The following is a 12,912-nucleotide window of genomic DNA, read 5'->3' as shown; positions in this document are numbered from 1 at the left end:
CGCTGCTAGCTGGCAGCACCGATTGCAGCTGGCATGTGGGTAAAGGCATAAAATCCCTGATCATGCACCACCGTTAAACTCCGTTCCACTCTTCTGCATATCGGATACCACTTTTCTCTATCACGGCCGCAAGTAACGCATGCGAATGACTTCTTGCAGGTGTCTTTCCCGTACAAGCCCCGTCCTCTGCCCCATCAAAGCCCGCTTTCCAGGCGTCCCGTGGATGCTGCCTCGAAGAAACACGGGCGGTGATGCGGCGGCGCAGAGGCCCCGTCTGGACGTGGTCGGCCGGAGGCGAATGGTACGCGTCCACCGCGCCCAGGGCTAGGGAGGGCGGAGCCTTGCGTCACACCGACACGGGAGACAGGGCTCGTGTTCCCGTGCCAAAAGCCTTGCGTCCACTGCCGCGGCTTGGAGAATGCGGAGGCGAAGGCCATGAGCGACCCGGTCTCCAAAGATGAGGAGGCCTCGGACGCGGGAGCAGCCTCCCGCGCGCCTGTGCCGGCGCAGCCCGACGACCGCGAGCCGTCGAGTCATCACCAGCGACCGTCCCCCGCAGCTGACGGAGCCGCCGACCACGATGTGGACACGGGGCCAGCGCCAGAGCGGGAGCTGCCCGATGCCCAGTTCACCGCACGATTCGACGACTACCGGTTGGAGCAACACTTGACGCGCGAGGATGTGCTCGAACAGGGCCGCCGACCGCTCGGGTCGGCCAGTCTGGGCGTGGGCACGGTTTCCGGCGTCCGATATGCCATGTCTAGGTCGGTGCCATCGCAGGTTGAGCCCGGGGACCTGCCGACGGCGGGATCAGACGTACCTGACAGGCTCGCGGGTGCGGACGCGGGAGCTGTCGCCACATCGTCCGGCCCGCAACCGCAGCACGTCAACATCGTCGTCATGCTCAGTCCGACCAGTGTCGGCGGAAAGAAGAAGGCCGGAACCTCCTTAAGGCACCCCAGGAAACTCGAAATTCCCATGCCACGCGCAAAATCATCATTCGACATAGTATCGGCGGAGAAAAGCAAGCATGCTGCGGTCAGCGAAAACGCTAAGAAGTCGCGTTCCGTCAACCTCGAGCACATCAAAGAGGAAGACGTCGTCGAGTTAGTGCGCTTTCTGAACGCCGCATTCGCGGCGCAGAGAACTGACTCGACAACAATGCCGTCACCTATCGACTTACTGTCTTCCATTCCTGGAGGCCTAGGAGCGATCAAGTTTGACAAAGATGAGCCCAGTGCTCGACCACCCAAGCCCAAGCCTAACACGCAGGAGGAGAGCGTCCAAGTGGAGGAGCCGCCAAAGCCTGTGCGTGCCACGGGATCTCAAACGGACGAACTTATGCCGGCCCTGCCTCCATTTGAGCCGCCAACCGGACAGGACGATGGAGGTCCCACTCAGAGGCTGTACCTACTGAGTGAGCAGGAGGTTAGGCAAGCCTTTGGCAGTGATAACGTCATCATACGCTTTCCTCACATGGACGTCCCTCTGCGGCGAGTGAGCTCTGACCGCGGAAGGGGAAGCAAAAGTATAGCGGAGGACAGCAGAGCCCGAGCAGAGATACCCAGCTGGCTGCAAGAGTTCTTCGCCAGACGGAACGGCGAGCTGTCCGCAAAAGCAGGTCATTCGCTCGATGTGCAAGACTCATCGGCTGCGATCATTGAGGAGTCAGAAGCATCTCAAGCGGCCACAGCTAAGCCACGCCAGGCAGAGGAGACAGAGCAGGCCCTTGTGGAAGTCGAGAGAAAAACAGATAATGCCGAGCTTGTGGAATGGAGTCCACCGGTTGAGTCTCAGACGGCACCAGAACTGCAGGGCGGTCCCTTCAAAGAAGAAACTGGTTTCGAGGAAGCGGCCAAAAAAGAGCCGGCGGGAAAAGAACTTGGGGAAGGACATCTTGCGGAATCCTGGACGGCTGGCGCTGCCAAGAAGGATGCGGAGGCACCGAGTCACGCGTCCCAGAAGACGGGCCAAGAGGAGGGGCCTCATGTCGAAGCGAGGGTGTGGACGGCGGACTCTGGAGAGGCGCACGAGGAAACGATTAGTGAGGATGAGAGCGCCGAAACCGAGGACGACAAAATGACTGTCAAAAAGCGAAAAAGCTTGTCCAAATGCATGGCAATGGTGGTAATGTCCCCAGAAACGCCAGATGAGGCAGCCGGTCCAATGCCATCACTAAGTGCAGCAAAAGGCCAAGAGGAACGTCACGCCATTGCGGCAGGAGAGATCGCGTTAGTAGAAGAACTTCGGCACGGCGCCGGACGACTAGCAGTCGAAGAAACTTCACACGGTCGAACGCAGGCGCGATCACTTGTTCAGCACGAATATCCGGCAATCATGTACGAGTCGGTTGAAACCACAAAGGACGAAGTGAGGCGACAAAAAGGCGCACGCTCTGGCGTAGAGCGTGTGCTTGAGCAAGAGATAACTGACTCAGCACTTGAAAGTGTTCCAAAGCCAGATTCTACAGAGGTTCAAGAATATAATGCTCCCGGAGGGCCGTTTACTGACAATACAGACGAGATGAAGCCTGGCACGGGAGTTCCACAAGAGGAGGCAGTCCAGGGACAGCCCTCGGAAGGAGTACTCAGGCAGAGGCTAGAAGAACCTGACCTTGCTGGAGCGAAAAAGGTAATGTCACGAGAACTTGTGCCAGCTGATGAATGGCCACCGGTCGGCAAAGAGCCAAGGGCTGAAGAAGGCGATCAGGAGACCGCTCCTCCAAAGCTGGTGTCAGCACAGCCCCTTCAAGAAGGAGAAGTGCCCGACAAAACGCAAGTACTAACTGACCGTGAACAGACGATTGATCTTGTGCCACCTGAACAAGCACTACCAATCGAGTGGAAGACTGTCGCTCCAGAAAGTTTGCAGGAAGCGGCACCTGTACAGCACTTTGTCGACGAAATTCGGCCGATAGAGAAGCCATCAACTGAGCTTTTTTCCTCAATTGAGCTCCTATCATCAGAAGAAACACCGAAAATTGAGTGGAAGCCAGCCAGCGAAGAGCAGATTTCTGAGACATTTTCTCCGAAATATGTACACGAAGCAGAGCCCGCACTCATTGAGTCTCCGGCGCCCATGAAAGAGGCTCAGGCTCGGCAAATGACAATAATCCAGTGTACATCATTGGAACAAACTCCCCAACTTGAGGCAATGTCCAGCAGTGGAGAAATATCGGAGCGGTTGCCTGGGTATCCGGTGACGGACTTGTTACTTACTCAAGAGAAAACGCCAGTTCAACAAGCATCGTCCCCTGAATTCATTACTTCTGAAGGAACTCCGTCAATTGAATACTTGCCTATCAGCTCCAAGCCCCTCGAGCCAGTACTTAAAACCATCGAAAGGGTTGCCCCGATTCGGAGGACATCAGGGCCATTCACCGGATCTGAGGAAACACCATCGATTGAGTGGAAAGCTAGCTTCGAACAGCCATCAGAGCTGCTGGCGCAACAGTGGCTGCTGCCAGGGCAACGTCCGGATGTGGCAACGGTGTACAGAAAACATCCACTAAAGCGAAAAGCATCCAGTGAGCTTTTTGGTTCTGAGAAAACACCATCCATAGAATGGAAGATCAGTGTGGAAGAACAATCAAGGGCCGCTGCTCCGTCGTTAACGCTTCCACAGAGGCTTGATCAGTTAAGGCCAGGTACCAAAATTGGCCCAAAACGCCAGGCAGGTTCAATGGATTTGATTGGATCTGAAGAAACACAGTCAACAGAATGGACAACGCGACGGGCGGAGCCTTCGGCGTGTGAAGTAAGCGTGTCCGAGGAAATGCCGTCAATTGAATGGAAAGCACACCGGGAGGAGGAACTACAGGGACCTTCAAGCACAACTTCGGTACTCCAAGAGTTGCCACCGCAGACAGAAGCCGCGCCAGAAAAGATTACAGCAAAGACTGCGCCATCAACCGAGCAAGGAGAATACCAAGAGTCGCCCGCTCAACTGGAGCCGAGTGCCAAGGAACAGCCAGAGTACTTATTTCCTGCCCACGAAGAAACTGCCATCAAGCAAGAGGCGCAACGTGAACTGATCGAATCCCAGAAACTGCCATCACTCGAGTGGAGGCGTAGCTCAGAACAACAGACAGCACTTGCCCTAGTGACAGATGGGGTAAAATATCCATTCAAAAGTGCATCGCACGAAACAACCGAATCAGACAAGTCATCTTCAAGTGAGCCGCATTTAAGACTCGGAGAACTATCCCAACGCATGGCGCCTGCAATGCTCTTACCCGATTCAAAAGCTACGTCCATGCTGACACAACACGCTAGGGCGGTCTCAGGTGAATTTCACTTGCCTGAAGACACGCATGCTGACGACGTCTCAAGGACTGGACAGAAGTTCGAAGATTTTTACATCACACGGGCTGCGGCTTCTGAACTTCCCGCTTTAGAATTGTTGCCTCCAGATGAAAAAGGCGCATCCGAGGAAAAGACCTTGCCATCACCCAAGATCTTATTCCCTGAAGAACTGCAAAGGACAGAAGCACCTGAAGTAACTGCTCCTGGAGAGACCCGTGAAAAACCCCACAGAACAGAAATAGCTACAGCTCTACCTCTTACAGACACTTTTGAAGTTCCCGCCATTACGCTCATGCCAGGTGAAGGAGTGCACGTGCCAGAATTCATGTCACAAGAGATTTTAACGCAGCCTCCAGATGTGCAGGAGGCGCAAGCTAAGGAACTTACTGCGGGTGAAGCTGCTGACCAGCGATTTGGTGCACCTCTAGCAGCGGAAGAGTCGAAGGCACTCGAAATCTCGCTGGTGCCTGCAATCACCACGGAACCTGTTGCGCAACTATCCGCCATAGAGTTAGTGCCACCAGAAGAAAAGCTTGTGCCAGGAGAACTGCCTGCAGCAAAACAAGAAAAACAACCACTGATTTCGTCAGAGGTGCAGAAGGAAACGCAGATTGAGGAACCGACCACAGCCGAGGCGTATGAAAAACCGCATGTAATGCCTGGAGAATACGAAACGCAGTCTCAAATAGAGGAAACGTCAAAAGAAGGGCCTCTTGAGGATCTAGTTCTGCCTGAAGTACGTGAGGAGGAAGCTTTTCTGGAAACGAGGGCTGCAGAGAAAGTTTACGCAACTGAAATTGCACCAGAATTCCGGGAACCGGTGATTGAGTTTGAACGAACAAAGGAAGAGCCAATCTACGAACTTGCTCTCCCTGAAGTGCTAGAAGAGGAGGCCATTCACGAGCCGAAGACGGAAACAAAAGTTCCCTCGATTGAAACGGTGCCACAGGGTGCAGAACCAGCATTTCTAATGGTGCTGGAGAAGGAAAAGGAAGTGTTTTCTGATGAACTTATACTCCCTGAAGTGCAAGAACAGGAAGCGCTTCCTGAAACAGAGGTAGGAGAATCAAAAACTTTTACGATGGCATCAGTCGTCGCTGACACAGCTGTGGAAGTCGCCGAACCACCTCTCACATTCGTACCAGACAAGGAAAAGGAAGTTTTGCCAACTCGCGAACTCGTTCTTCCGGAAGTAGAGGAACAGGACGCGCTTCCTAGATCAGAAGAAAAGGAAAAGCCGTCAAGTTCAATGACGCCATCAGTTCTGGAGGAGCTGCCCATTTTGTGGTCACCAGGAAAGGACAAGGTACCAGAACCACAAACACGAATACCGGTTGCAGGTGAAGAGATCGAGGCACCTCTTACCGCCGAGCCAAGCGTTTTCGCACTTCCCGCCGTTCCGATTGTATCACAAGGGAGAATGCACTTGGCGGAAGTAACTTTACCTGAGACAGTGGCACAACTCCCTCTTCCGGAAATAGAAAGAAAGGATAAACCATTTCACAAGATTATTCTTGGCGAAACGCAAGAACCACATAAACCCGAAAAGGAAGAAAAGCGACTCCAGGATTTAGTTCTGCCTGAAGTAAGCGAAGCGGAGGCTCTTCCTGAAACCGAAGTAGGTATGAAAGTTCCTGAGTTTGAAATTACACCAGGAGCTGCCGGACCACCGACCGAATTCTCGCCAGAAAAGGTGGAGTCAAACGCAGAACTTGCTCTCCCCGAGGTACAAGAGAAAGCCGTACAGGAACCAGAAGCAAAAGAGAAACTTCCAGCGATTACAAGGGTACCTGAAGGCGCTGAGGCCGCACTTGAGCTCGAGACGGAGGAAGGAAAGGAAATGTTTCTAGTCCAAGAACTTATTATTCCTGAAGTGCAAGAACAGGAAGCGCTTCATGAAAATGAGGTAGAGGAATCAAGAACCTTTACGATGGCACCAGTCGTTGCTGAGTTGCCAGTTATGTTGTCAAGCACAGGAAAACAAGAACCAACACAACTCCCACGTCGACCTGAATATCTCAGTGCACCTTCCGTCACAACGCCAAGCACTTATGGGCCACCTCCTGAGCCACTCTTGTCGCGTCTGGAAAAGAACCTGCCAGAAGTAACACCACCCGGGTTGGAAGTAAAGCCTCTTTCTTCCCTGGAAGAAGGATGGAAAGAATATCCCCAGGAGGTTATAGGTCCTGAAGTACCAGAACCACAGGCGCCGGTAAAGATAGAGCACCGACTAGAAGACTTAGTTCTTCCTGACGTCTGCGAAGAAGAGGCTCTTCCTGAGACTAAGGCATCGATTATGCTTTCCGCGATTGAAACCGCACCAGAAGTCACGAAACAAGCAATCGAGTTTACTTCCATAAAGCAAGAGACAATCGCAGAGCTTTCTCTCCCGGGAGTGCAAGAACAAGAACCTCTTTCCGAAGCACAAGCGGATCAGAGTGTTCCGGAGACTGAAACAGCTATGGAAGCCGCCGAACCACCTCTCACATTCGTGCCAGTGAAAGAAACGAAAGTTTCGCCAACTCGCAAACCCTTTCTTCCGGAAGTAGAGGAACAGGGCGCGCTTCCTGAGTCAGAAGAAAAGGAGAAGCCTTCAAGTTCAATAACGCCATCGGTTATGGAAGAGCTGCCGACCTTGTGGTCACCAGGAAAGGACAAGGTACCAGAACCACAAGCACAAATACCGGCTACAGGTGAAGAGCTCGAGGCAACTCTTACCACCGAGCCAAGCGCTTTCGCACTTCCCGCCGTTCCGATTGTATCGCAAGCGAGAATGCACTTGCCAGAAGAAACTTCACCTGAGACAGTGGCACAACTGCCTCTTCCGGAAATAGAAAGAAGGGATAAACCATTTCACGAGATTATTCTTGGCGAAACGCAAGAACCACATAAACACGAAAAGGAAGAAAAGCGACTGAAGGATTTAGTTCTGCCCGAAGTAAGCGAAGCGGAGGCTCTTCCTCAAACCGAAGTAGGTAAGAAAGTTCCTGAGTTTGAAATTACACCAGGAGCTGCCGAACCACCAACCGAATTCCCGCCAGAAAAAGTGGAGTCAATCGCAGAACTTGCTCTCCCCGAGGTACAGGAAGAGAAAGCCCTACAGGAACCAGAAACGGAAGAGAAACCTCCAGCGATTGCAAGGGTGCCTGAACGCGTTGAAGCCGCATTGGAGCTGGAGACGGAGAAAAGGGAAATGTTGCCAGTCGATGAACTTATTCTTCCTGAAGTGCAAGAACAGGAAGCGCTTCCTAAAACAAAGACAGAGGAGTCGTTGACCCTTACAATGACACCGGTCACTGAGCAACAGCCGCTCCCTCTTTCGCTAGGGGAAGAACGGGAACTAGAACCACGAGCACAACTCCTAGCATCACGTGAGGTGCTGGTGGCTCCTTACATCGCTATGCCACACGCGTTCGGGGTGCCCTCCATGCCCCCCTTCCCATGTGCGAAAAAGAGTTTGCCAACGGAAACACCACCAAAGTTCGTGGCGCAGGCTGCTTATCTCTCTGAAGGTAGAAAGGAAGATATGCGTGACGAAGAAAGAGAACCGAAGATGCCCGGAAAGAAAGAGGGGCGAATGGAAGACTTGGTTCTGCCTGATGTCTACGAGCAGGAGGCCATTTCTGAGGCCGAAACTGCAGTGAAAGTTTGCGCACCTGAAACTGCACCAGAAATCTCGGGATGGTCGATGGAGATTCCATCAACAAGGGAAGAACCAGTCGCGGAGCTTGTTTTGCCCGAAGTACGAGAAGAGGAAACTCGTAGTGAAGCACGGATGGAAGCGAGGGCTCCCGATACTGAAATAGGCATGGAAGTATTAGGAACCGCCATCCCGTTCGTCCCGCAGAAAGAGGCAGAAGTTACGCCGATTGATAGATTCATTCTCCAAGAAGTACAGGAACAGGAAGCACTTCCAGGAGCTGAGAAAGTGGAGGAGCCTACAACCATTACGTCGGAATCAGTCGCTTCAGAGTTGCCGACCTTGTGGCCGCCGGGAAAGTACAAGGTACCAGAGCCACGAGCACGAATTCCTGGAGCACCGGAATATGTCAAAGCACCTCTTGTAGCCAAGCCAAGCGCTTCTGCACTTTCCACCATTCCGATACCCCCAGAGGCGCGAAAGTATTTGCCAGAAGTAACTCCACCGGTGACAGAGCCCCAGCTTGCCCTGCCGGAAAAAGTGAAATATGAGGAACCGCTTGGGGTGGTTATGCTTGGCGAACTACGAAAACCTCAGGTGCCCGCGGAGGAAGAAGAGTGGCTTGAGGACCTAGTTCTGCCTGAAGTACGTGAGGAAGAGGCTCTTCCTGAAACCGAGGGTGTAATGGAAGTAACTGTGTTCGAAGTATCACCATACTCTGGGGAACTACCGACCGCGTTTCCACCATCGAAGCTGCTGTCAGTTTCGGATCTTGCTCTGCCCGAGTTACACGCAGAGGAAGCGCTGCGCGAACAAGCACCCGAAGAGATACTTTCGGCAAGTGAGACCCTGTCTCAAGGTGCTGAACCTGCATTTCATCCGGCGGGGGAAAAAGAAAAGGAATGGGTCCCAGTTGAAGAACTTGTTCTTCCCGAAGTATACGAGCAGGAAGCGCTTCCTCAGGCAGAGAGAGAAGAGGAATCGGAGGCCATCACGATGGCACCGGTTGTTGCAGAGCCCACGGGCCTGTTGCCGTCAGGAAAAGAAAGAAAACTAGAGCCACAAGCTAAACTTCTTGCGGCACCTGGAGAAATTAAGGCGCCTTCCGTCACAACGCCACGCGCTCTCACTGCGCCTGTCATGCCACTCCTGCCACATGTGGAACAGTACAAGCCAGGAGCAACTCCAACAGAGTTTCTGGGACAACCGGAAATTTTGCCGGAAGGAAAAAAAGAAGAGTTTGCTGGAGAGGTGGTTATGCATATCGAAGAACCACTGGTGCCCGATAAAACAGAACAGTGGCTTGAAGATTTGGTTTTACCTGATGTCTACGAGGAAGAGGCTCTTTCTGAGGCTGCGACTGCAAAGAAAATTTCCGTGACAGAAATTGCGCCAGAAATCGCAGAAGCAGCGATAGAGTTTACGCCAACGCAAGAGGAGCCCGTCGCTGAACTTGCTTTTCCCGTAGTACGAGAACAGGAAGCCCTTGCTCAAGTACAGGCGGAAGAGAAAGTTTCAGTGATTGAAGCCACAGGCGAGATCGGCGAATCAGCTATCGCATACGTGGCAGAAAAAGAAACTGAAGTTTTTCCAGCTGAAGAACTTCTGCCAAAAGTCGATGAACAGGAAGCGCTTCACGAAGCGGAGGAAAAGAAGCAACTTCTGACCGCTATGACGTCATCAATCGTTGCGGAGCTACCGACCTTGTGGCTGCCAAGAAAGGACAAGTTACCTGAGCCTAAAGCACGAATTTCTGCAGCTGGTGGAGAGCTGAAAGCACCTCCTATTGATATGTCCAGGGCTTTCGCACTTCCCTCTATTCCGATAGTACCGCATTTCAAAACGCATATACCAGAGGAAACCCGAGAGGTGTTTGCGGCACCACCTTCTTTTCTGGCAGAAAGAATGCAACAACCTTTGGAGGCTATGCCCGCGAAGAAAGAAGATCGGCACGAGGACCTAGTTCTACCTCAAGTACGCGAGGAGGAGGCTCTTGTTGATACAGAGGCTGCAAAGCAAATTGCCGAGATTGAAACTGCACCAAAAGTAGAGCAAGCAGAGATGGAATTAGCTCCAAAAACAGAAGAGCCAATCGCAGAACCTGCTCTGCCTGATGTGCAAGAAGCGGAAGCACTATACGAAATAAAAGTGGAAAAGGAATTAAAAGGGTTTGAATGGGTGCCTCAAGACACGGAGTCAGCATTCCCATTGGTGCCGGAGAGAGAAGCGGACGTGTTTTCAGACGAAGAACTTACCCTTCCTGAAGTGCTGGAAGAGGAAGCGCTCACTGGAATAGAGGTAAAAGAGGAATTGGCAACCATTACAATGGCACCGGTTGTTGTGGAGCCGGCGGTTTTGTTCCCAGCAGACAAACAAAAGGCACTAGAGCCACCATCAAGATTTTTTCCTGCAGCTGAAGAACTCAGGGTGCCCTACCTCACTCTTCCACATACATTCGCTGTTCCCGCCATGCAGCTCTTTCCACGTGTTGAAAAGCCGTCGCCCGAATTAACTCTACCTGAGTTCGTGGCAAAGCCTCTAATTTTACAGGAAGGAAGAAAGGAAGAGGTTAGTGAGCTGGATACTCGTGGGGTAGTACAGGAACCACAGCTACCAGAAGAGACAAAAGAGCGACTTGAAGACTTGGTTATGCCTGGTGTCTACGAGGAAGAGGCTCTTCCAGAGATTGATACCATAGAACAAGTTTCTGCGATTGAGTCTACACCAGAAATCGCAGAACGAGCGACTGAATTTGCATCAGCAAAAGAGCCAGCTGTAGAACTTTCTCTCCCCGAGGTACAAGAAGGGGAAGCTCTATTTGAGGAACAGCAGGAACGGAAAGTTCCAGTGACTGAAACAGCAGCGGAAGTCGCCGAACCAGCTATCGCATTCGTGCCAGAAAAAGAGAAGGAAGCGTTGCCAACTGAAGAATTCCTTTTGCCAGAAGTAATTGAACAAGAACCACTTGCTGAATCAGAGGAGGATAAAACTACAGCAATTACGGGGGCGCTGATCGTTGAAGAGCAGCCAACTTACTTGCTTCCAGAGAAGGGCAAGGTACCAGAGCCACAAGGGCGAGCCCCTGGAGAAGCTGTAAAGCACAAGGCGACTTTTATCGCTACGCCACGCATGCTTCCACTTCCCGCTACTCTGACACCACAATATGGGAAAACTCAATTGCCACAGATAACTCTACCGGAGTTTGTGGCACCGTCTCCTTTACCAGCAGAAGGAAGAAAGGAAGAACAGTTTAGAGAGGGCATGCTATACGATGTTCTAGGGCCACGCGTACCCGCAAAGGAAGAACAACGACACGAGGACTTAATTTTCCTCGAAGTAGTTGAGGAGAAAATTCTTTCTGAGACTGGGGTAGTAACGAAAATTTCCGCATTTGAAAGTGGACTAGAAGTCACGGAACGAGGAATCGAGCTTGTGTCAACCGAAGAGGAGCCAATCATAGAACTTTCCCTCCCCGAAGTGCAAGAGGAAGAAGCTGTACCTGAAGGAGGAGCGGAAGAAGTCGTTGTGAGAGAAATGGCGCTTGAAGTTGCGGAGCCAGGAATCAAACCTTCTCTCAGTCTTGAAGCAACAAAGGAAGAGAGGGTGGAAGGCTTTACTCTTCTCGAGCCTCACCTCCAGCTCCCTGTTGCTCGAGCCGATGAGCTCACGATGTCTTCTTTCACGATGATATCTGGTTCTGAAAACGAAGTGATCCATTTAGCACCGGACGAAGACAAACAAACTGTTTCAGAGGAGTCGCTCGCGGCAGATTTTGCTCCACTGCCTCCAATTTTTCCCAACGAAAACGAAGAACCAAGTGAAGGTTTTACTCCCCCTGGCATTCAAGAAGACCTTCCTGTGCAGAGAGAAGGAGTGGAAGTCACTCATGTCAGAACAGCCGGCATGATTAGGCTGCCTCTCCAAATGATGCCACCTCATCTTCCATACAAAACTGCGCATGCAAAGGGCGCGAGGACATTGGATGTTGGCAAACCCGCTCCTGAACTGAAGCCACCCGAAGGTATCCAAGTGAGCGCGCCTGGAAGGGCTTTATTTCCAACCCAAGAGCCACAAGCAGATCTCAAACAAACGGAGCGGGTTGAAGAGTTAGAAATAGCGGAGAACATGTTCGCTGGCACTGAAACAAGGTTAACAGATGAAACGATAAAACCGGTTCCTCCTGTTCCTTTATCTGGGGCTTTTGAAAAGGAAACTCTGCGCGGGATAGGTACATTAGGTGGGGAAGAAATTGGGCTGGACGTTGCAGAGTCTCAACAAGGTGCACCGCCTGGTACAGATGTCGTTAAATCGTCAGCTCCAAGTGACGTCTCTAAAAAAGCCCTTCTGGAACTTCACCTCATGTTAGAACGAGAGGCCGAAATTGAAGCTGAAGATGCAGGATTCTCACCAAAGGCTTCTGATACAAAGTTGACTGAAGCTGGACGACCTAAGAAAAAGGGACTCCAAAATTATCAACTTCTGTCTGAAGAATCTCCCGGGGAAGTTTCGCCGGCGGAACTGCAAGAAACTGAGGCAGCGAAGCCCGATGAAGCAGAGCCATTTCAAGAGTTTCAACTCCTTCCCGAAGACTCACAGGAACCAGAAGCACCCGCAGAAGCTAAAGAATCAGCGACTGCACTTGCCGGACCTCCTTTGAGAGGACCACTCGCCTATGCATTAGATACAAGAGGGACGCCTAGCGAACTTCAAGTCACGGAAGCATTAGCGGAATATATTCCAACACCTGACATCGCTCCACCTCAAGTATTAGAACGTGCTGGAGGTCTTGAACTGATTACTGAGGGAACATTTCAGATTGGGCAGGTAGAAGCAGCGGAGGCAGAGCCGCCTGTCAAGGATGTTCTAGGAGAAGCTCCGGAAGTAGTCCTAGTAAAAAAAGAGCAAGTCGTACAAGCAGCCGTTTACGAGTATGCTAGGAAGCATGAACCAAAAAAAGAACCAAAACTT

The 12,912-nt window shown here is 51.9% G+C and overlaps 1 protein-coding gene across 1 annotated transcript in view; it reads left to right on the top strand.

Annotated features, from left to right (window-relative positions):
- The first annotated feature begins 435 nt into the window (after window positions 1–435).
- The window catches only part of LOC144119594 (uncharacterized), a 35,928-nt gene continuing 23,451 nt past the window's right edge, over window positions 436–12,912 (top strand). Inside the window, exons 1-2 of the mRNA XM_077652170.1 lie at window positions 436–5,610; window positions 7,390–8,785. Of these exons, the coding sequence (XP_077508296.1) occupies window positions 436–5,610; window positions 7,390–8,785 (6,571 nt within the window). The remainder of the gene's footprint in view (window positions 5,611–7,389; window positions 8,786–12,912) is intronic.

This window comes from Amblyomma americanum, chromosome 2 (genome assembly GCF_052857255.1).
Source record: "Amblyomma americanum isolate KBUSLIRL-KWMA chromosome 2, ASM5285725v1, whole genome shotgun sequence".
Classification (NCBI taxonomy): domain Eukaryota; kingdom Metazoa; phylum Arthropoda; class Arachnida; order Ixodida; family Ixodidae; genus Amblyomma; species Amblyomma americanum.
This window is presented reverse-complemented; position numbering and strand designations above follow the sequence as displayed.